General features: G+C 44.5%; 1 protein-coding gene across 3 annotated transcripts in view; it reads right to left on the bottom strand.

Annotated features, from left to right (window-relative positions):
* helz2a (helicase with zinc finger 2a) overlaps positions 1–22,547 on the bottom strand; it is a 117,453-nt gene continuing 94,906 nt past the window's right edge. For 2 of the 3 annotated variants that reach the window (XM_041205197.1, XM_041205196.1), the window contains 4 exons: positions 20,707–20,928; positions 16,473–16,626; positions 12,490–12,657; positions 1–2,060 (listed from right to left, as the gene is read on the bottom strand). In XM_041205197.1, coding sequence (XP_041061131.1) covers positions 1,954–2,060; positions 12,490–12,657; positions 16,473–16,626; positions 20,707–20,928 — 651 coding nt within the window. In that variant the 3' untranslated portion in view covers positions 1–1,953. Of the gene's footprint in view, positions 2,061–12,489; positions 12,658–16,472; positions 16,627–17,563; positions 17,657–20,706; positions 20,929–22,547 lie in introns of those variants that run through there. The other variant, XM_041205198.1, reaches the window with a different exon arrangement.

Here is a 22,547-nt window from a genome sequence, read left to right as displayed (position 1 = left end):
GACATCCCAGCTGTAGTACTGAAGACTTACACTCTTTTATCCTTAGTGTTGGCATGAGGTGAAATTTCTTCACACTTAGAGGATTGTGAAACTTTGGAATTCTCCACCCCAGAGGGCTGTGGATGTTCAATCATTGAGTATTTTAAAGGCTGAGGACTCTAATGCGATCAAGGGATATGAGGATTGGGTGGGAAGGTGGAGTTGATGTTGAAATTCAGCCATGATCCTAATAAATGGCAGGGCTAGATTGAGGGGCCATATGGCCGACTCCTGCTCTTACTTCTTACCCTTTTCCTGAATATCATAGTGTCCACTTCTCTGTGATCATAGATTCAAATAGGTGGGGTGGAATTTTACGGCAGCGGGATTTTACATTCCCGCCAAAATCAATGAAGTTTAGAATGGCTCGCCACATTTTACATCCACAATGGGGCCATCAAATTCCGGCCATGGAATGTGTTATGAAAGTAGAGATTCTCCCTGGAGATTGATAGAAAACTGATTTAGTTTCTCTAATCAACAGAACACTTGTTCTATAACAGAAGTCCATTAATGGGAATATTGACAAATGAATTGCTCAAGCTCCAGTTTATTCCCGGATGTTCAAGAGTATTGAATTAGAACATCAGGATAAAGGAATATGTTTCCCCCCCACCCCTCCCCCCACTGGAGGTTATCACTGAGAGAGTTTTACTGTACTTGCCAGTTCTACACAGAGAAATGAGAAATGTCCATTGATCAATCTGTCTTGGCCTTTTCAAATGTGGTAGGAGGTCATAAGTGTCAACAAATGGGGAAAATAAAATGGCAAAAATATTACAGGCACATTAAATGGTAAAGAAATCCAAAAGTTATTAATTTACTCTGGGAAAAAGGAATACTAGGCTTTACAAAATATATCACTGTAACTGCAGGAGCTATGGTATCTGCTGCCAAGTCAATTCATGGTAGTTTTTGTGATAATAAGAATCCCTGTTGTTACATCACTGTTTAAACAGCTCTGGGTGATAGAAGGTCATTATTGATCTGTTATGTCACCAGATTGACTCCTAATGAACAGGAGATTTCTAGCATACCCACAGTTTTATTACCTATCCCTGATAGTACCTTAATCTTATCTTATCAGCATTAATTATTTCATATTTAATAAACATGCTATTGCCAGATTTGAATGGGGTGGAGCCAGATAGAGTTACCTGAAAACACATTTGGTTAAATGGTAGAGTGAAAGTAAAATGTGAAAGAAGATGAGAAAGCTGATCAATTTCATTTACTTTAGGTGGTTTTTAGTTAAAAGGGTTACTTAAAGCTTAAAATGAAACGTGGTTTCCCCTTTCAAAATAGACATAATTACAATATATTTCCCTTTCAACTATCTATTGGCAAGTATAACACTGCCATGATTTTTGGTCCATAAACATTTAAAATTTGGGCAGTCCTAAAGACCACAAAAAGCTTGGAATGTAATTAATTAGTTCAAACATTAGTTATTATATTAAAATCTAAGCAGAAAATGCTGGAAGAGCTTCTGAAGTTAAAAATTCAGATTCACAATGTATGTTTTATTTACAATTTTAAACCTTATTCCTTTGTGTTGTTTATAAACTAGCACCTAAGCTATAAAATTCTTGCATTTTGAATTGGGTATATAGAATTAATATGCAGTACATTTTTTAAGAGACCAAGTGCAATGCATCATGAATTGTTATAATTCAGTAAATCCATCTTTGACTCCTTCACATTTTCATCAATGATTTGCACAAATGATATGTTTAAACAAAGAATTACTTTCAATAGTGGTACAGGAATCAGATGAAGTGAAATCAATGTCTGTTAGAAGTTTAGACCTGAAATCAAAAGGCTAATTTGCATGGTTTTCAAACATATTAAAGCAAAATAGCAAGTTTGGAAAATCCTGAGTTTCCTATCAGTCGTTGGGCTGCAACATCCCAACTATCTCCTCACAGTAATGTCTTCAGCATTCACCAAAGCATTCCTCCTCCTGTAATATGTCAGCAGATCCTTCCAGGGATCACTGCAGCACAGTAAGTGCTCATTTCCTAGAATAACAGGAAAAGATAAGATAAATGTTGATTTAAATTGTTGAGTCACGTGGTACACTATAATCTGAATGCATGGGACCAAGTTCTGGGTTTCAGAATTTTCTCAATTGTACAATGACATCAGAATGCCTAGCCAAAAATGTGTGAACTGGAAAATGCCACAGATATATATATATATTTACCTAAAATATAAAACAGTGATAAAGCATTATAAATCAGTAAAAGTTGCTCTACTTATCTAAATGCCAATAATCTTTACTGAGCACTTGCCTCTTTGATTTGTTGCAGCGCCTGAACAGTCATGTGACAAGTCCATGAGTTGCTTGGATCTGCTCAAAAAAATTCTGGACAACTGATGTTTCCGAACAATCCAATTACAGTGTAGTAGTAATGAAAGCATTAATCCATGTCCTTTGTAACATGGGTGATGTTATGAAGGTGAAAATTGCTTTCCTTGTGATGTGAGGATGTGTGGTAGAATGCTCACTTAAGGGTCAAATAAGATACTAAGCTTCAGTCTATTCGGCCTGACACTGTGCTGTAGAGGTGGAGGGAATCAGTGGCAATGACTCAGAATTTGTGGTGGGGAAAGAAAATGAAGCTTTGGTCTTCACAGTGTTTAATTGTAGGAAATTGTGGCCCAGCAGATGCTGGGTGTCAGACAAGTAGTCTGACACCTAAGAGGCAATGGAGGGATCAATATAGATGGTGGAGAGGTAGAGCTGGGATTCTTCAGCATAATTGACCCACGTCTGCAGTTGATATCCCTAAGAGGATGCAGGTAAATGGAAAAGAGGGGAGGGCCAAGGATATGTGCTTGGGGTATTCCAGAGGTCATGGCACAGATACAGGAAGAGAAACCAGTGCTGGTTGCATCAAAGCAGCAGAGAGAGGAACTTGTCATGGGGCAATTTTAGGACAATTATTTTGTGCATTGCTAAAAAAAAAAGACATGTTATCAAAGCTTTTTGTCTTGGACTCATCAGGCTTTATGTTCTGAGTTTTGAAAGCACGGGCTGACTGAGTACTGTCAGTACCCTGCCTTTTGCAAACAACTGAGGGGATGTGCTGTTTGACACTATCTGCCATGCATTGGGATGTACAGCCTGCACAGCCTACATACCTAGCATTGCACTGGCACTGAAATTCATATACCACGTTACTCATTTGTGTGGTAGGCAGAACATCTTTTTGGCTTGACAATAAAAAATATCGTGTTCCTACTGCATAGTAGCTGCGTGAAACCGCTAATTTCACCTGTTGCTCAAAATTTTTGAGATGCCGTACCCTCCACAGGTAATATGAGGTAGTCTGGGCACTTTTCAAGTCCAAAGGTGGTGGCCTTAGGCCCATTTGTCAAACTTGTCCATGTTTGGGCCAAGGCTGTAATGAGGTCAGGAGCCGAATGGTCCTGGCGGAACCCAAATTTAACATCGCTTTGCAGGTTATTTCTGAGTAAGTGCTGCTTGACAGAATTGTTGATGGCAGCTTTCATCACTTTGCTGATGATTGAAAGTAGACTGATGGGGCAGTAATTTGCTGGATTGGATTCATCCTGCTCTTTGTGAACAGCAAGTATCTGGGCAATTTTCCACATTGTCAGGTAGGTTCCAATTCTTGCTGGAGGAGAAGGAGGAAGATCAAGGAAGAAATGCCAGACAGGTGTACTTGCATTTAGATACAAGTTAGGACTCACCACTTAGGCACTTCATACTGCCCATGTGTAACAGTGCTCAGACTCAGGTTGTACCATCAACCACATTGCTTCAAACAGATGTCAGGAGGCTTCCTGCAAATCACATTAATTGTGCAGAATCTGGTTCCGCCTTTAGATGGCAGTAAGCACCTGATGAATGGGCCTGTTGGGTTTCTGAAATCAGATATAAAAACAAAAAAAACTGCGGATGCTGGAAATCCAAAACAAAAACAGAATTACCTGGAAAAACTCAGCAGGTCTGGCAGCATCAACCACACCGACCCCCCCCACCCCACCCCCCTCCACCTCTCTGTCTCTCTATCTCTCCGCCCCCCACACACACACCTTAAACCAGCTTATATTTCAACTCTTTCTTGGACTCGAACTCAAGTTCTGTCGAAGGGTCATGAGGACTCGAAACGTCAACTCTTTTCTTCTCCGCCAATGCTGCCAGACCTGCTGAGTTTTTCCAGGTAATTCTGTTTTTGTTTCTGAAATCAGATGTTGACTGAGCTAAATTTTATTTGATTTGTGTCATAAATGTGCCTGCATTGTATTCCAGGAAGTATTTGCATTTTGTCAGATCTAGAAATCTATTTCCCACCCTCCCTATTTCTCACTCCTTCACAGTGCATCACCATGGAAGGGTAGAAACCAGACTAGTGTGTTAGCATTGGTTCTTTACAATTAAAGTGACAACTTTCCATTGAAACAAAATCTCTCCAGGAAGGAGTGTAGAGTTTCCACTGCATTATACACAAATACATTAGTTAAGAATAAATAATGCCTGATTTCCGGGTGAAATGTTTTATGTTCCTTTGCATCTTCCTTTTCCATAAGTTCTTAGAAACTTGTAAGCCTGGCACACCACAGGTAAATACGGTAATAATTATTTAGAGTGCATGGGGTGTGAATTACACTGGCAAGACTGTGTGAATTACCCAGCCCTTGTTGCTCTAAGAAATGCTGTGGGTCATCTTAAATTGTTGGGGTCCTTTTGGTGATGGTGTTTCCAGAACAGTATTAGTAAGGGAATTTCAGGATTTTGACTCAGTGTTGATGAAAGTTTTATATTCCATGTCAAACACTTCCAGTAGAAACTCGTACGCAAAAAGCTGGAAGACGGTAACTGGTTTATTTGGCAGTTTTACTGGTCATCCCAGACAGGAAAAGAGCCAGGTGTCAAACTGCTAAACTTCCCACCCTGAAAGGCTTCAAGGTCAGTTGGTAAGTTCTGTAGTAAGGGAGATATGGCCCAGGCCAATGACCCCTTAATAAGAAAACCAACCACGGACACTCAGTTTGGGTTCTACCAGGGTCACTCAGCTCCGTCACCTTTTTTCTTCTCTGCCGATGCTGCCAGACCTGCTGAGTTTTTCCAGGTAATTCTGTTTTTGTTTTGGATTTCCAGCATCCGCAGTTTTTTGTTTTTCACTCAGCTCCTGACCTGATTATAGGCTTAAGGCGGAATCATTCCAGATTTGTACTAAATGCGGTAGTGGGCGTGAAATAAAGAGGTTTTACCTGCCAGCCACAACTGTAGAATTTCATACCTCATCATCCCCTTCCCGGCGCTTCCCACCTCACTAATAATGCATTCACGGGAAACATGCCGGATCACTGGTGGGCGGGCTTGGATTTGCCCGCCACATCACGACCTCAATGCTTCCTCACTATGGGCACCATATTTAAAGTGCACCAGAGTGCAGCTTACTTCAGGTCTTCAGACCAGGACTGCTCCAGATGACAGATGGCCTGAAAAGCAGAGGTGACAGCAGCCCTCAACACAAACTCCCAAATCTAAACTATCACACATCCACAGGGATTTCACCTCAAGATGCAACACCATTAATTCTCATATACACCCTCACATCTCCATCAGGCTCATACCCTCTGGAGTTCGCGTCCCCATCCTGTCCATGGCTCCACTCACCACACGAACATTCCACGCAGTGCCATGTGTCCTGCTCACATTCCTTCATCTGTTTGCATGCAGGAGAAGCTGGTTCACAACAGCAGGGAGAGATCACAGACCGGGTTCGAATAGCCCACATTAGGCCCCTCACTCACTTTGCTTTGACTGATGAGGACATGGACCATGACTGTGGCAACGGTGGTGAACACCCACATGAGGATCCTGCACCACATCATCCCTCTCTCAACGCAACTGTGAGTGCTCTCTCTTCTGTTTTTGACTCTGCAGCCATGCACTAATTATCTATACTTAGGTTCACAGGGAGCTATGCCTAGGGACCGACACCCTCAGCCAGCCAGTCCCTCAGCTCCATCCACCTCTAGCAAGAGGATACCTCCTCTGCTGAAGAGCTGGAAATAAGCAGCCTGGAAAACACATCACAGGGCTTACCCACACCCTCCACCAGCACAGACACACACACCTTGGTGGAACTCAGTTCTAGAGCAGGCTCAGGTTTGCAATCTGGTGGTCACCACATGGACATGTGTCCGCAGCAGGAGCAGCTGAGCTCCACAGCACCCAGAGGACTTCTGGGGAAGAGGCATCTGTGAGGTCAAGGTCAGATGATGAGCCTCTGGATTTGGCTATCCAACTCATTGTGAAGAGTCAGCAGAAGGCAGCGGGACATCATGCAGAGCAGTTGGAAGCCCTCAACAGAGTCGCACGTGAGTCAAAGGAGTGCGTCCGTGTGCTCTCTGATGAAGTGGTGCCCACATGTACGTGCATGGAGGTCTCCATCGGAAGGATGGCAGATGCCATGGAGACCCTGGTCCAGCAGAACACAGAAATGCATGCAGACCTGCACTCCATCGCAGTAACCATGGGTGAGTTCCTGGAGTGGTAACGTGAGAGCGAAAGAGACACCTTAATGTCCCTCCAGGTGCTCCTTCCCCTCAAGGAGTCAGGCCGGGGCTCTCAGGCATCCAAAGGGAGGCGGAGCAGCAGCTGGGTCATCCACCCAGGAACCTCAGAGACTGCCCGCTCCCACTGCCTATTACCCCTGCAACCTTGTCCTCTGTCACCACAGAGGGAGCAGGTGGCCCACAGGAGGACAGCCAAAGCAAGCCAATGCTCTCAAGGCCTTGGGTCTTCAGAGGACACACATCAAAATCATCAGAGGTAACAGGGCCAACCATTACACAGGCTGTCTCCACCCCGCTGCAGATGTCAGAGTGGCACAAAGAAGAAGTGGTAGGCCTAGAAAAGTTAAGAAATTAAGAAATTGCATGGGTGAACACATTTTATCACTTTATAATCTGAAAATATTTTCACTTTCACTGAATAATGTGTAATGTTGTCTTTCAGCTTCATTGACAGGCTTCGTGAGTCCTCCCCCTGCATCCACCCCCCCACTAGCAGTTCAACTGCAGGCAGCCGGATCACGAATGATTCTGGAAGGGGAAGTGTGTGTGTATGGGTGACAGGGCCTTTTGGAGCCTCATGCAAGCATCCTCCCACCCGTGCAGAGCCTTCATCCATCACACTCAGCTCAACGTCCCGAACATTTTCAATGCTGCCAGCTGGGGTTCCCTTTCAGTTGTCCATCTGAACTGACCTTCATCTCCGCCCACCCACTGACCACACTCCCATGCAGCACTTACGCCTGTCCAACACGAGGCTCCACTCACTTTCAATTTGAAAAAATGATCGTAGTCAAGTTTCTCTAAGCTGAGCCATCCTTTCCCCCACCCCCCAGGCATCCAAGCCCTTTCTCCAATCAGTCGACCCCACCCCCCAGTATCACCTTCGACCTCCCCACCGTTACCACACAGCCTGAATCCCTGTCATTCCAGGATGTCCAGGTGAACATGCACATTCGCTACCTCCCTGAAAATCCCAACCCCACCCACATTGATCTTCCCGACATCCTCCTTCCCATCCCCCAGGGTTTGTGTTTACTTCAGTGTCCCCACCTCCCCATCCAACCACCCTCATCTCCGCTTCCACTGGTACTGACGCACCCTCACCCTCACATCCTACAGGCTCCCTCTAGCTCCTCTCATACTCACTATGTGATCCTACTACACGCATCCTGAGTTCACTCCCCAGGAAGCAGCCACTGACTTCAAGGATCCCTCCCTTGCATGTTCAACCGGACATTCCACCACCCCACCCCCATTACTCCTTCCTCCACCCTTAATCCGTCCTGCATCTTACTCCTTCCCCCACCCTTACTCCCTCCTCCGCCCGTACACATTCCTCTCTCCAAACTCCCTCCTCCCCCATACGCTATCCCCCCTCCAAACTCCCTCCTCCCTTGTACATCTTCCCCCCTCCAAACTCTATCCCATATGCCTTCCAGCCCCTTACACTTACCTCCCCACATGCAGCATTCTCTCTTCTTACACCCTCCTCCCCCCCATACTCCCTCCTCCCCCGTACTCCCTCCTCCCGGACACCCTCGATCCCCCTCCTAACCGTAACCTCCTGACACCTTTGATTCCCCCTTTCCAACTTCACTCTCCCCTAACACTTTTGTCCCTCCCATTCCAACCTCACAAGCCCACCACCGATACACCTTCCTCTCCCACTCACACTTAGACCTTCCTCTCCCAGCCCCCACCCACCCTTTCATCCGTACCAACCCATGGTGAAGCCCGTGAAGTTCCAAAGCAGGCCCAAAGCACCAATGAAGATCATAGGAGATGGCGTGAGCCCATGGGGAAGAATTCTCCCCCTGTCGGGGGGGAAATACAGGAGCAGGTTCTTGCGAGCGAAAGACCACACTGATCTCTCTGAGACTAAATGCTGCCTCAGGGAGATCGACTCCAAATTTAAAAAGGTTACAGACACAAATACAAAATTTCCTTGACATGTCCCCTCATGTGACACTGTCACATGAGTTGGGACATGCCCATCACTTTCAGTCAAACCTTTATGAAAAATGTAAAAACCCTCATGAAACCTTATCCCGCCCGTGGATGAGGTTTCATGTTTTTTCTAATGCCCGCCAGGGCTCCCAACCTTAAGGTTGGATGGACAGGTCCATTAATTAGCTAAATTACTCTGTCAAAAGCCTCAGTTGGCTGTTGACGGGTCAACGGGCGCACATCTGATTCGGCTGTGCCCCCGCCAACCTGAAAATTGAAGTGACGTCGGGAGTTTCGCCTGACATCATCCTGCATCATTTTATGCGCAGGTACAGGCCCCAAACAACACCACCCCCCGCCACCCCCCACCACTCGCCTGCCTAAAGGTCCAGCCCATGGTGAAGTCTGTATAGATCTGAGGCCTCAGCGAAGTCAAAGCTGCGTGGAGACCTCCCACCTCCCAAGGGCTGCTTTACGGTGAAGCCATGCACACAAGGATCCACCCAGCATGTGATGCATGTGCTTCTCCAGGGCCCAGTAGTTGTAGAGTTCCAGCATCTTCTTCTCCTCGGATGTCCACAATCTGACCAAGGACCTGAAGGGAAGTCCCGACTTTTGCACGTCATGCTTGTCCAGATGTGTTCTGGGCAGACGTATTTTTCGCTGGCATAATGGTAAATTGGGCATGGGAATACAATTCCAATTGGGCCTTACTTTGCATCCAATTAGCAGGAAGCAAATAGGGTTCATGTCGGCGGGATTCGTGGTCCACCATGATGGACACCATCAGATGATCCCACTGTGATTTCACGCCATTGCCCACTGAAACCTCCTAACCCCCTGCCCACCATGACACCCACCACCAACGGGAGCGGATGATTCAGCCTTAGTCCAAATATGGGCCGGGATAATCCGTGCCCGCTGGCGTCGGCCATGTTCAGTGGTGTAAGTGGACAATATGGTGTAATCGATTTCATGACAGCATGAAACCAGTGTGCGATCGTCCACTCAGCCCATCGATGGTGGGTCGCGATTCCTGCCATCGGACATTGGGAACCTTATTGTAATACATCAGCATATCATTATTAGGCCAGCCCACTGGAATCAACCCCCCACACCTGCTAGATCGTCCACCAACATTGGCAGGAAAACATGCCGATGTGTTTCACAGCACATAAGCGACGTGCACTTGGGGGGCTGCACTTCAGTGTTTGTTTGCCTACCTTGCTTTGGTCAGCACTCACAGTCATCAGCACCAGGCTTCACAGACAGCACCACATTGCTTTTAGGGGGGCTCACGGGCAGGTCTCTACCTACCAGATCAGCCATATCTGGGTGGCTTTTCAATGGCTGCAGGGCTAGGGCTTGCTTGGGGAAGAGGGAGAAGTGGCCTCAGGCAAAGGAAGAGACTGCAGGACGAGGGCTGTACAGAGGAAGGAGGGCAACCCAGGATGTGTTTGGGGGCACATGTTGATCTAGACAAGCAGCTTCAAGATGGTGAGGACTGAGGAGGCAGTCACCAGAGGAGATGAGGCCAGATGGACATGTGACAGTATGTGTGTGGGAATGGGTGATGATGTCTTTTGAGCTGGCAGTGAGTGAGATACCAGTGAATGTGTGATGGGCTTGAGTGTGTGAGTTTAGAGTGATGAGATCATTGCCTTACCCTGGCTGCATGGATGAGATCATTCATCCTCTATCTGCATTCGATAGCCAACCTCTTCTGTGCAGCATTTGCACTGACCACCACTGCCACCGCCTGCCATGCTGGATTGGTGATGCAGTTATTGGTCCTGCAGCCAGAACAGGGGTCAGGGACATCATGGCAGGCCTCCACGGCGTCCAAATGGCATTCCAGTGACGAGTCATTAAACCGGGGGGGGCTGCAGTCCTTTTGCCTTTCATGGACATTTTGGACATCTTCCCTGCAGGAGTTGTGGGCTGGAAGCACTGAGATGAGTGCGCACGGCTGGGTGAAGAGGCAAGGTGATGGCAGGCGAATGAGACTGTGTGACATGGAAACAGTGTGTTTCCTGGGAATGCATAAATAATGTGGCGGGTTTGGGATGATATAGCATAAAAACTCACTATCGCGGCCAGCAGGTAAAACGTCATTTTACCCGCCCACTACTGCACTTAGTGCAAATTTGGGATGATTATGCCCATGGACAAAAGAGCTGAAATCAAGAGGTGAGGTGAGAGTGATTACCCTTGACATCAAGACAACGTTTGACCAAGGGCGGCATCTAGGAGCATTAGCAAAACTGGAGTCAATGGGAATCAGGGGGAAAACTCTCCACTGGTTTTTGAGTCATACTTAGCACAAAAGAAGATGGTTGTGGGTTTGTGGGCTGTTGGAGGTCAATCATTGCAGCTCCAGGACATCACTGCAGGAGTTCCTCAGGGTAGTGTCCTAGGCCCAACCATCCCCAGCTGCTTCATCAATGACCTTCCCTCCGTCATAAGGTCAGAAGTGGGATGCTCACTGATGGTGGTACAATGTTCATCACCAGTCGCTACTCCTCGATACTGAAGCAGCCCATGCCTATATACAGCAAAACCTGGACAACATTTAGGTTTGGGCTGACAAGTGGAAAGTAAAATTCACACCACACAAGTGCCAGATAATGACCATCTCCAACAAGAGAGAATCCAACCATCTTCCCTTGACATTCAATGGCATCACTGAATCCCCCACTATCAACATCCTGGGGGTTACCATTGGCCAGAAACTTAACTGGACTAGCCATATAAATACTGTGGCTACAAGAGCAGGTTAAAGGGTATTCAATAGAGAGTAACTAACCTCCTGACTCCCCACTCAACAAGGCACAAGTCAGGGGTGTGATAGAATACTCTGCACTTACCTGGATGAGTGCAGTTCCAACAATACTCAAGAAGCTCAACACCACCCAGGACAAAGTAGCCCGCAATGATTGGCATCCCATCCACCATCTTCAACATCCATTCCTTCCACCACCAACACACAGTGACAGCAGTGCATACCATCTGCAAGGTGCACTGCAGCAACTCACCAAGGCTCCTTTGAAGCATCTTCCAAACCCATGACCTCTACCACCCAGAAGGGCAAGGGCAGCAGATGCATGGGAGCACCACCACCTGGAAGGTGCCTTCCAACCCACACACCATCCTGACTTGGAAATATATAGCTGATCCTTCACTGTCAAGGAATCAAAATCATGGAATCCCTTCCTAACAGCACTCTTGAGTGTTTCTACACCACATGGACTGCAGCGCTTCAAGAAAGCAGCTCAACACCACCTTCTCAAGGACAATTAGAAATGGGCAAAAAAAAGAATGCTGGCCTAGCCAGCGACACCCACATCCCGTGAAAAAGTAAAATAAAAACAGGCCTTGGCTGATATGGTTTTTCTCATTTATTAATATACACTGAAGTTAATTTGAAATTAGGTGGTAGTTACTACAACTTTCACATACTAGCTTTAACATATAACAACTTAAAAACTCCTAGATGGCTTTGTCTTAAATTGTCTTATTAATCTGTCTGCCCTTTCGAAGATTGGAGAAGCCATATGAGGACATAAGCAGAGAATCTGATATCCAGTACATAAAGCAAGTTACATTGTTACACCCCTTCTCACAACATGTATTTAGATTAGTCAGAAATTACTTTGCTTTATCAAAGCCATGATGGCTCTCTCTGATTAGCTCATATTTGTTCAAGTGCTCACTCAGTTAATCTGTCTTAATGACAGTTTATAGCAGCTTCCTCCTTACCAACAGGCCTGTATTACCTGTTTGTGGTAACACAAAGCTCCTGGCAAAATGTTGCTCTGAATAATGAATAAATTTGGCTAGAATTCCTGCATTTGTTTGAGACTCAGTCATCACCATCAACAGATTTTTCAGGTGGAAAGGGCTAAAATAGAAAAGACAATCTTTGCGATATGAGATTCTGCTCACCCAAGATACAAAGGCCTTCTTGTGCTCTTGTGAGTGCAACATTCACTTGGTTTGGATCAGTAATGAAACCCAGATGTTTCTTCAGCCAGGCTTTTGAAGGCTGCTTATCAATTTCTCTTTTTTGAAGGGAACGGACCGCAGAAACAATGACATAACGCCACTCACTTCCTATAAGAAAATGAGAAAAACAGTCATCACCTTCTCATATGTACATCTTGCTGAATCACACTGTATGTGTGGTTCAGCTGGATTTGCTTTATTGCCAACATTCTGAATCAAAACTTCAACATATCATCAGAAATAATCAAACCGCATGAACGCTGTTATTTTTTGAAGTATCCTTTCACTTAAGTAGTGATGGAACTGCCACTCAACTTCAGGTTTTCTATTCAATTCCTACTCCTTTTTTTTCTGCCACTTTCCCATATCCATTTTCCCTGCATTTCAAATATTTTTGTTCAAAATTTAGTACTCTGAAAACCATACAGCTATAAGCTCACTTTGCTTCAACAAGTGATTAATACGAAATAGAAAGGCAGAAATGCAGACAGAAAGCCCTCGAGGCAACACCTCCATTGCAAGTGTGAAGAGATGGCTGAGAACATCATCTCAAGGACCAGGGCCAGAGCTGCCAAAGAAGACTGATAGGTTTACACTGGGAAATGCTAGGTGCACTGGGTAAATTGTGAGTGAGCTTGCATATAATGGCTAAGAGCATGGAAAAATCCACCTCCAACTTGAGTTGAGCCTTCATCCAGAGCATGGAGACCATTCAGTTGAACACGGAGTGAATGGTCAGTTCCATAAGCATGAGCGTGGAGCCCAACAGGATGAAGCCTCTGACAACAGCACTGGCAGCTTCCATAACTGCTCAATCTGCTGCCATGGAGAACCAGGCAGTTGTCATCTTGACTTTGGGGGTCACCATTGATAGGGCTGCCAGAGCATCATGTCACTCCAGCACTCTGTTATCAAGCAAGGCTGTAGGAATTCTGAAGTGCAGACGACACAGAACAGTGGCCTTTGTGCCATGGTGTGGCACAACTTGTCCTTTCACAATAGATAGGATTATCAAGGGAGTCAAAGGTTATCAGGAGTAGGTGGGAATGTGGAGTTGGGGCCAGGATCAGATCAGCCATGATCTTATTGAATGGTGGAGCAGGCTTGAGGGACTGAATGGCCTACTCCTGCTTCTAATTCGTATATTTGTATGTTCATATGACAGCATGCCTACTCCTCAGCACCCACTCTGCTTGTGCTCCTGTCAGTGTCAAGCAGCCAGCTGGGCTAGACTGTAACATGTCAAGATGCTGCAGTCTATAGCCGGGCCCCCAAGGCCCAGAGCTGTTGAAGGTCTCCTGCCATGGTCATCTGAAGTATCCTTTTTAAAAGCCCAGCAGCTTTCCACCTCCCAGGTGCAGCCACTGAGGATAAATCTTGAAGGAGCAGACAAGACAGATACTTGGGACATGAGAGAGTCTTAATTACATCAAATAGCTTCAGATCTGAAGTGAGTCTTTGAAGTAAGATTTGTTTTCTGGATTTGGCGGAGTCATTCATATATGTAGCCTGTTGAGGCCCAAACCTATGATGCTGAACTGAAGGAAAGTAGTGAGGATGATGGCAATAAGGACTGAGGACTGATATCATATTGTGGATGGGAGCTGTGGTTCAGCTGAAGCTCTTTTGAATGAGTTGCTCCCTTGAGAGCTCTGACAGCTAGGGGAAGTGGGGCTTGTTGCTGCTCTAGCTCTTTTCCTCTTCGTGCTGCCTTTCCTCCTTCTCTTCCACTTCTTGCTGCCCTGGTGGGAGGGGCTAGTCCCTCAGTATAGTAAAGCTCTGCAGCCTACAGCAAATGGTCACAAATCTGGAAGCACAGCCACAAACAGCACATCAATATTCTGCTCAATTATGTTTCTGGTGGTGGAATGGCTATCATTGTAGATATGCTCTGGGCTCGTACGCAGGTCCTTGACAGGAGTCACGAGCCTTATTCAAAGGGGTTATCCCTTGCCAAGTATCCAGCCTGTGACCTCACCATCTAGTTGGTATAAAGGCAACACAGAGGACTGGTGCAGGATAAATGAATCATGACTAATGTCAGGAAAGCGGTTAGGTGCAGGATAAATGAATCATGACTAATGTCAGGAAAGCGGTTACAAGTTTACATGATACACCACTGCTTGTGGTTGCAACCAAGCTCAATATAGAGGAAGTGATATCCATTGATATTGAGAAAGGTTCCTGGCTGGTGACAGGAAGCTTTTAAGCAATACCAGTCTCTGGCACGGGAAGTCGACAATCTAGTCAAAGTTTAGTGCCCTCTCCTCCTGCTTTGTTCTAGCTGTCTATGGGAAAGTGATGTATGTGTTTCTTCTGGCATAGAGAGCCTCAGTCACCTTGCTGCCACAGTTTTACACAACAAGGGGTGAATTGTCACTGATGTCACCTGCTGCAGCCTGCAATGATCTCATAAAACTTAAGGAACATGGTGACCTTGGTAGCCAGAGGCAGTGCTGTCAATTAAATCATTGTCCATTTATTATTGATAGACAACTTGATTATCTACCATCAGTAAAAGGTTGCTTTAGGGGCCATTTTAGAGTCTATGCCAACAGTAACTCACGGCATAGCTTTTCAAACTTCTCTGGAGTAAGGTTGTTCAAAATGTTCAGAAGTGGGAGGAGACAGAGATTCTTATCAGGACTGTTCTTGGCTTGGATAAAACAACAAAAGGGGCTTTGAAATCTGGAACTCTTTCCCCCAAAGGCTATGGATGCTGGGTCAATTGAAATTTTTCCCAGCTGAGGTTTTGATTAGTATTAAGGGATATGAGTCGAAGAAGGGCAAATGAAGTTTAAGTAGAGAACAGCCAGAATCTAATTGAATGGCAGAACAGGCTCAAGCAGCTGTATGGTTTACTCATGGTTTACAATATCTAATTTGTGCTGTAGTGGCTTGAAGAGCTTCAGGAGGGAAAGGGGAATCATTAAGTCTGTAGATGGAAAATGGTGTACAAAAATGCTGCGTCATGAAAGCCTGATGATGTACCACACTAGTGTATTCCAGGGCACACGAAGGAAGTTTAAAAACTAAGGTTAGAAATATTTCAGTCATGTCACCTTCTTCATGGAGAGGAAATCACAGGGTTGTATTTTAACCTTCTGATCCACTTGCAGCAGGAAGGCTGGCAGTGTGTCCGGAATCTAGAAGTTTGAGCTGCATATTTGTCAGTGGCTTTTTAACTAAGCATTTAGCATTGGTAACTGATTTCCAGGATTCTCAATCAATTACAGTAGGCAGGCATGATGATGAACCAAAAATAACTGTCGAAGCTGCACCATTTAAGGAAGCCTGTAAGGGTCAGAATAGAGGTATTCTACAAACATCTCGAGCCAGCCACTTGACAAGTGGGAGAAGAAATTGGTTTGCTAGCACTGCTTAGCACTCAGACAGACTTACATTGATTCCCCAGAGCAGGCAGCAATGTGCACCACCACCTGAGAGGCCCATGTGGGGATATCACTAAAGCATACCCCCAGGTATTCAATATAGTTCATGTAGGGTAGCTAAAAGCAGTATAGCGCAAATTAATTTCTCTCCCACAGGCTCTCAACAAGAGATGGCTGCAGCAAGGTTCTCAGATGCATCCCTGGACATCACGCTTCAGGCTGTAAGGGCCCACAGGGAAATTCTGTTCCCAGTGAATAAGCAGACGTGGCTGGAAGTGGCCAAGGTAAGCCAAGGAGTATGGTGCCTTGCTCCTGGAGACAGTGCTGAAAGAAGTTCAGTGATCTGATCAGGACAGGAAAGGTGTTCTCCTGCACAGCACTCCTCGAGCCAATGCAATTTGAAAATGCATCCATCCATCTTTTTTAACCTACCACACACAGAGACCCACCCTGGCAGGTTAAAATTCCCCCACAGTGACTAACATAATTGCCATCCACCTATATGGAGGTGTAGTTTGCATATACCAGTACCTTGACTTTTTATGATGGTACACACAGTTACTCCTGTTATTCCATGTGCGTTGAGCAGCTTGTTTATCTCTAACACCTGTGCATTGTAGGGTGTCAAAACCGCAATCTCCCCTGGTTTGATTTTGACAAAGGTTAGCTGCTTAACAATATTCACCTATACATCAGGTAGAAAAACAGAGACAGTGAACACATGAATATGTAACTTTCAAATCATAGATTTGCTTAACACAAGTCACATGCTCTTTACCAGATCCAACCCTATTATTAAGTATGTGCCTTTAATCATGGCAAGTATTGCTCATGGTAACTGAAGGAGCAAACATCACCCTCAATATAAGGACCAATTCTTTATAGGACTATTAGGTGATGGTAATATCCACATTTCTCCATATTTGTTCATAAATAAAGCTCGTAGCTAATTTTCACAGGTTTGTTCCCAAAAACCCTGATATTATGAGTGTGAATTGTATTTTCATCAACAGGCAATGTGTATTTCAGTTCTCAATGAGCCCATCCCAGCAAATGGTTAGGATTTGCAATTCTGCATTCATCTGGTGACTGTTTGGATTCAATCTTGGACATTGGATAGGAATTAGGAATGCTAGGCATTATCAGAGGATTCAACAAAAATGTATCCAGGGCAGAGAAAAAAAAATCTGTGATGGTTTTTTTACGATATTAAAAATGCTGTTGCTGGTGCAGGTACCCTGCAATATGCATACAACCCTGGAACAACAATTATATTTTTACTTTTAGGGTCCAGCTGTTACAATTAACAGGTGCTGATGTTAGCAGAGTTGAAAATTACAACAAAGGAATAGAAGGCTGCATCCTGGGAAGTGCTAGATGATAAAACTTTATAACATGTCTGAGCAAAGCAGTGTCCTCACAGACACAAGAACCATTGAACAGCAAAGAGAAAACTGAAAAAAAAAACAGAAAGGCTTGCATTTACATAGTACTTTGCACAACTACTGGGTGTCTCAATGTGTTTTACAGACAATGAAGTACTTTTTGAAGCATAGTCACTGCTGTAATGTACAAAACACAGTAACTAACTTGTGCCCCACAAACAGCAATGCGATAATGACCAGATAATCTGTCTTTTGTAATGTTGATCAAGGATAAATATTGGTCAGGACATCTCCCTTGCTCCTCTTCGAAATCATACCATGAGATGGGATCTTTAACAACACAAAAACAGAATTACCTGAAAAACTCAGCAGGTCTGGCAGCATCAGCATTTTGGCACACTGACCTCTACCTCACGGAGGCTGAGCATCAACTCATAGACACTTCCTCCTACCTCTCCCTGGACCATGACCCCACCACTGAAAAGGGCTCACCTCTTTAACAACACCTGGGCAGGCAGATGGGACTTTGGTTTAACATCTCATCTGAAAGACAGTACCTCACTCCCTCAATACTGCACTGGAGCATCAGCCTTAGCTTTTGTACCCAAGTCCTAGAGCAGGACTTGAACCCAGAACCGTATGACTTAAGAGGTCAGTGTGCTACCAACTGAGCCACAGCTAACACACATAGACTGAAATGGAATTCAGCCAACATAACAGTACACAAATGTCTTATACTTTTTTGAATAAAGTATACAATGCTACCAATAAAACATCTGCTGCCTTTGTAAAAGCAATCACTTCCAAAGTCTCAAAATCCTGGATTTATTCAGCTGCATTTTTTCAAGGACAGTAAATTGCCCAGGAACTGATAATCCTCAAAGCAAAGGCTACAATACCCCTAAATTACAAGATATGCATTTTCTGTTGACTAATTTTCTTGTTTCTCTAGTTAGGTCACTGGATAATGTAATATCAATGCCAGAAACAATTATTCCACTGCTGTCTTGGCCCAGCTCTCAAAATTTGGTCTCCCATAATCTTCAGTTCATCCAAACTTCTGCAGCACCTTTCCTATTCTTCATAAAATTTCATGTCTGTACTTGCCCAATACCTCAACTTTAATATCCTCACCCTTGTGTTAAAATATCTTTGTGCCTTCACACTTCCTATCTTGTTTTTAATGACTTTTCCAGTCCAACATCCAGCACCAAAGTCTCTGGACTGGATTTTCGCTGAGTATCCGAAATAGCGGATGGACTCAGATCTGCAAGTTCTGCTCCCATACCTGATAGCAACCATTTTGGCTGGGGGGAGGGGGGGGGGGGGGGGGGGGGGGGGGGTGGTGGTGGTGGTGGTGGGGGGGTGGGGGAGGGAGTGAGGGGGTGGGAAGGCGGTTTGGGGGGATGGAAATTGTGTGACTCCCATACATGGGAAACCAGAACTTAGCAAGGTCATTTGAACTCAGTACTGAGTTCAGACAGATACCTCTTTCACTGGAACAAGGGCCTTATCCCACAGTATGGGTATTACAAATCTTTACAGAAGTTGTAGATGCTCATGGCGGACGGATAAGTTTTGTAGAATTGTCAAGTTGTCAAATTATTTAAATGGCCAGTCCTTTAAAAAATGAAAAAGACTGCCTGCCTGTGTCCGTGAAGGTAGAAAAAAAAATCTGTTCTAGCAGTTTCAATGCTGTTTGTTGACATAGCCCTAAGTATTATCATTATAACATTATTAATGCTTGATTGCTTTCCACAACTATCATAATCACAAAAGGGGCTGTAAATTCAGTTTGACTGGCAGCTCCAAATGGTTATTGAAGGATTAGCTGTCTTTGATTTGGGGTTAGGAATACAAACGTGGATTAAGTACTTGAAGATATCAAAATATATTGAATGGGCTTTCATGAATGAGAGTTTTTTCATATAGTGAAGTCTGTAATGGATACTTATAACTTCATTTTATTTCATCTCAGCATGATTCCTGAGGTCTGCTCAGGTTGGAAACAGGGTCCACTAGCATGGAGGGTGTAAGAGTAAATAATGGTTGGTGGGGCATATGGGTCAGCACTAAGTTTGCATCGGGGCTAAAAGGGGCCATGGGGATGGGTGGAAGGTCATGAGTTGGTACTATTTTGGCATGGGGGCTATAAGGGGCTATGGGGGTGTGCGGAGGCATGGGTTGGCATTAATTGGCATGGGACATGATTGGGGGAATGAAGGGATGTAGGGAATGAGGGCTAGACGGCCTAATGTTTAAGAAAACAAGTGGGACAATGTCCCAAGATCTGGGAATTTGTTGATAAATTGTGAAACTAGATGTTTGTTCAGAACAGTGGTTGGTTCTGAACCAAAAGTCGTTTTGCAGTATACAAAGCCACTTACACCGTCAAACCATAAAGGAATTACAAAGTGTTTAAGACCACTTTAACTATAGGTTAAGAATCTGTGAAACAAAGTTATCCTTAGTAAAAAGCAGATTACATATCTTAAAGAAAGATGTTAAACAGTCATTTTATGCTTATATTAATATTTTATTATAAATAAAAAATGTATTTATAGCTGTAGTACAAACAAAATTCAAATGGAAAACAGGAATGTGAATAATATTTAACCAATGGACAAAACTAAATAAAATTTCTTGTGGGTTTTCAGGCTAAGCCTCTTAACTCCCCGCAGGCAGAATTTCACACCTTGTGGGCAGGCACGTGCCCGATCTGAAAGGCCGTGAAATAGCACAAATCTTCAGGTCAGCGGGTGCGCACAGCAGCCGGAAGCATGCCCTCCAACAATGAAACAGGAAATTAAGCCAATTAAGGAGGCAATTGAAAGCGATTTTTCGTGTCCCTTCCACTTTATGGTTGGCAGACAGACCTATCGGACAAGCAGTCTTTACATTTTTGCTCAAACCTCAATCTAGGGCAGGATGAAATCGCCATGAGGAAATAACATAAAAAGAGATATCTGGGGACTTTTTTTATGAGGTCTGCTTTCAGATGCTTGATTGTGCTGCATTGACATATTTTGCAGCATTTTTGTTATTTCATTTATTCTGTGGAGGTCTGCAGCTCCTTGAGACAGCTCTCTGTCTTCAGGGAGCTCAGTGGAAGTGCTCACCAGCATCCGCAGTGACGTTGGCATCCGCCCTCTTCCCACTCCCACCGGAGGTGCTGAGCCTTTCTCAGCACGCGTTTCACGCTGACTGGCCGTTAATTGGCCAGCCAGCGTAAAATCGCGGTTGGGGGGCCAATCATGGTCAGGGGCCTGTTTCCCATCCGCTTCCGGGCCCATCAATCGCGCACACCAGATGAGCAAAGAATTCAGATCCATGTTTTCTATTGGATTCTCTTTACAATATAATTATGATTTACAACTCACGGTTTTTTCAGCCTCCATCTTGTTTGCTCTGGAATTCTCATTTCCCTCTTCAGTCGAAACCATCAAACTAATTTCATTTCCCAGCACGTGTCCAAAGATTATTGGGCAATTCTTCTTTCCACGGTGGCAGAAGACACTTATAGGACGTCGTGCAATCATAGGATCAGTTCTCAGTTTCCCTTCATAAAACCTTTCAGAGGGAAACTCGCAAATTTCTTGATGCTAAAAATTAAATAATAAACTACAATTTTGGTATTTTTACAAGTAATGAAAAACTATGCATATTTATACAGAAGTTCACACCCAGAAAATACAGAATCAAAAGGGCAATTCTTCAGACACACAATATAAACACTACCCTTCACAAAATTCCTCTCACTAGCAATTACCTGTTTTGTACGCACCCCAAACCTTTCATTATAATTCTTAGTTGAAGAAAATTTACCTGAGGCAAATACCCATGGGCAAATTTTCCAAGCACAGAATATTCAGTATAAAATTATTCAGAATTTGAGTATTAAATGAGTAGCGTGGTATATGAATTTCAGTGCCAGTGTGATGCCAGGTACATAGGCCGTACATCCCAAAGACTGGCGAATCATATCAAGCAGTACAGCCCTTCAGCTGTTTGCAGCAGGCAAAGTACTAACTGCACACAACCAGCCTGTGTTTACAAAACTCAAAACATAGTGTCCAATATTAGATGTGATTCCGTGATTGGACAACACTTGCTAATCAATCCTGATTGTGCTAAGAATTACACTGACAATCAATTTAAGATTACTAGTTGGGTTTGCAGTGTGCCTCACTTATGCATGCTAGGAACTACATATATTCACATACAGGGTCCTGTTCTTTGCAGACTAAGGGAGCATGCCCATGCATTGCACCTTTTTCAACTAAACAAAAGCTTAGGTGACAGCCATTCCCTGAGTCATTCCCCAGGGTAATGCCTTGACCAATCAGAGACCATTTGTCAATCAATCAGTACTCTCTGCTCATGCAGTATAAACTGTTGTTTCCTTTACAATTGGTATTCTTGTGAATCTGTCCTGATGAGTGCAAGATGAAAATTTTTAACAGCAAGTCTCTTTTTTCAGCAATGCTGTATTTACTCTTGACCCCCAATGTGGGATGCTGCAAGAGGTCAATTAATAATTGAGAAAAGTCCCCAGGATATTAATCCAATATTTTAACATGCATTGGAGATGCAGAAAGGAATTTACTTTATCTGGCAGTGCTATTGTGGACATAGGGTTCTATTCCTCAGTACTATCATTCTACCAGATTTCATAAGTCAAATTTTAACTCGCTCAAAACCCATTCACTTGCACAAAGTCAAAATCAGGTCCACTGATACCATGCAGAACAAAGTAGCCAACTAGAATGGCCTCACATCCAATAGCCTAAACATCTACTCATCAGCGCTCATGCACAATGTCTGCAGTGAGAACCTTCAACAGGATGCACTGAAGCAAATTGCCAAGACTGCTTCGGCAGCACCTCCCAAAGCTCCACCATCCAGAAGGGCAAGTGCAGCCAGTAAATGAGAACACCATCACACCAAGTCACATGCCATTTGATTTGAACATAGATCATCATTCCTTTTTTCATTGCTGGGGCAAATTCTGGAATTTCCTGCCTTACAACACTGCAGAAGCGCTTCACCATAAGTACTGCAGCGATTCAAGAAGATCCACTGCAATCTCCTCAGGACAATGGGGTGATGGTGATGGTGAGTGTGTGGGGTGGGGGTGGGGGTGGTGGTATGGATGCTGTGGTGGGCATAATTAATTCTAGCCTTTGACAACCAATTGCCACACCTTGAAAAGCGCCCCACT

Source organism: Carcharodon carcharias, chromosome 14 (genome assembly GCF_017639515.1).
Source record: "Carcharodon carcharias isolate sCarCar2 chromosome 14, sCarCar2.pri, whole genome shotgun sequence".
Lineage (NCBI taxonomy): Eukaryota > Metazoa > Chordata > Chondrichthyes > Lamniformes > Lamnidae > Carcharodon > Carcharodon carcharias.
Note: the sequence above shows the minus strand (reverse complement) of the source record. Positions and strands in the feature narration are given on the sequence as shown.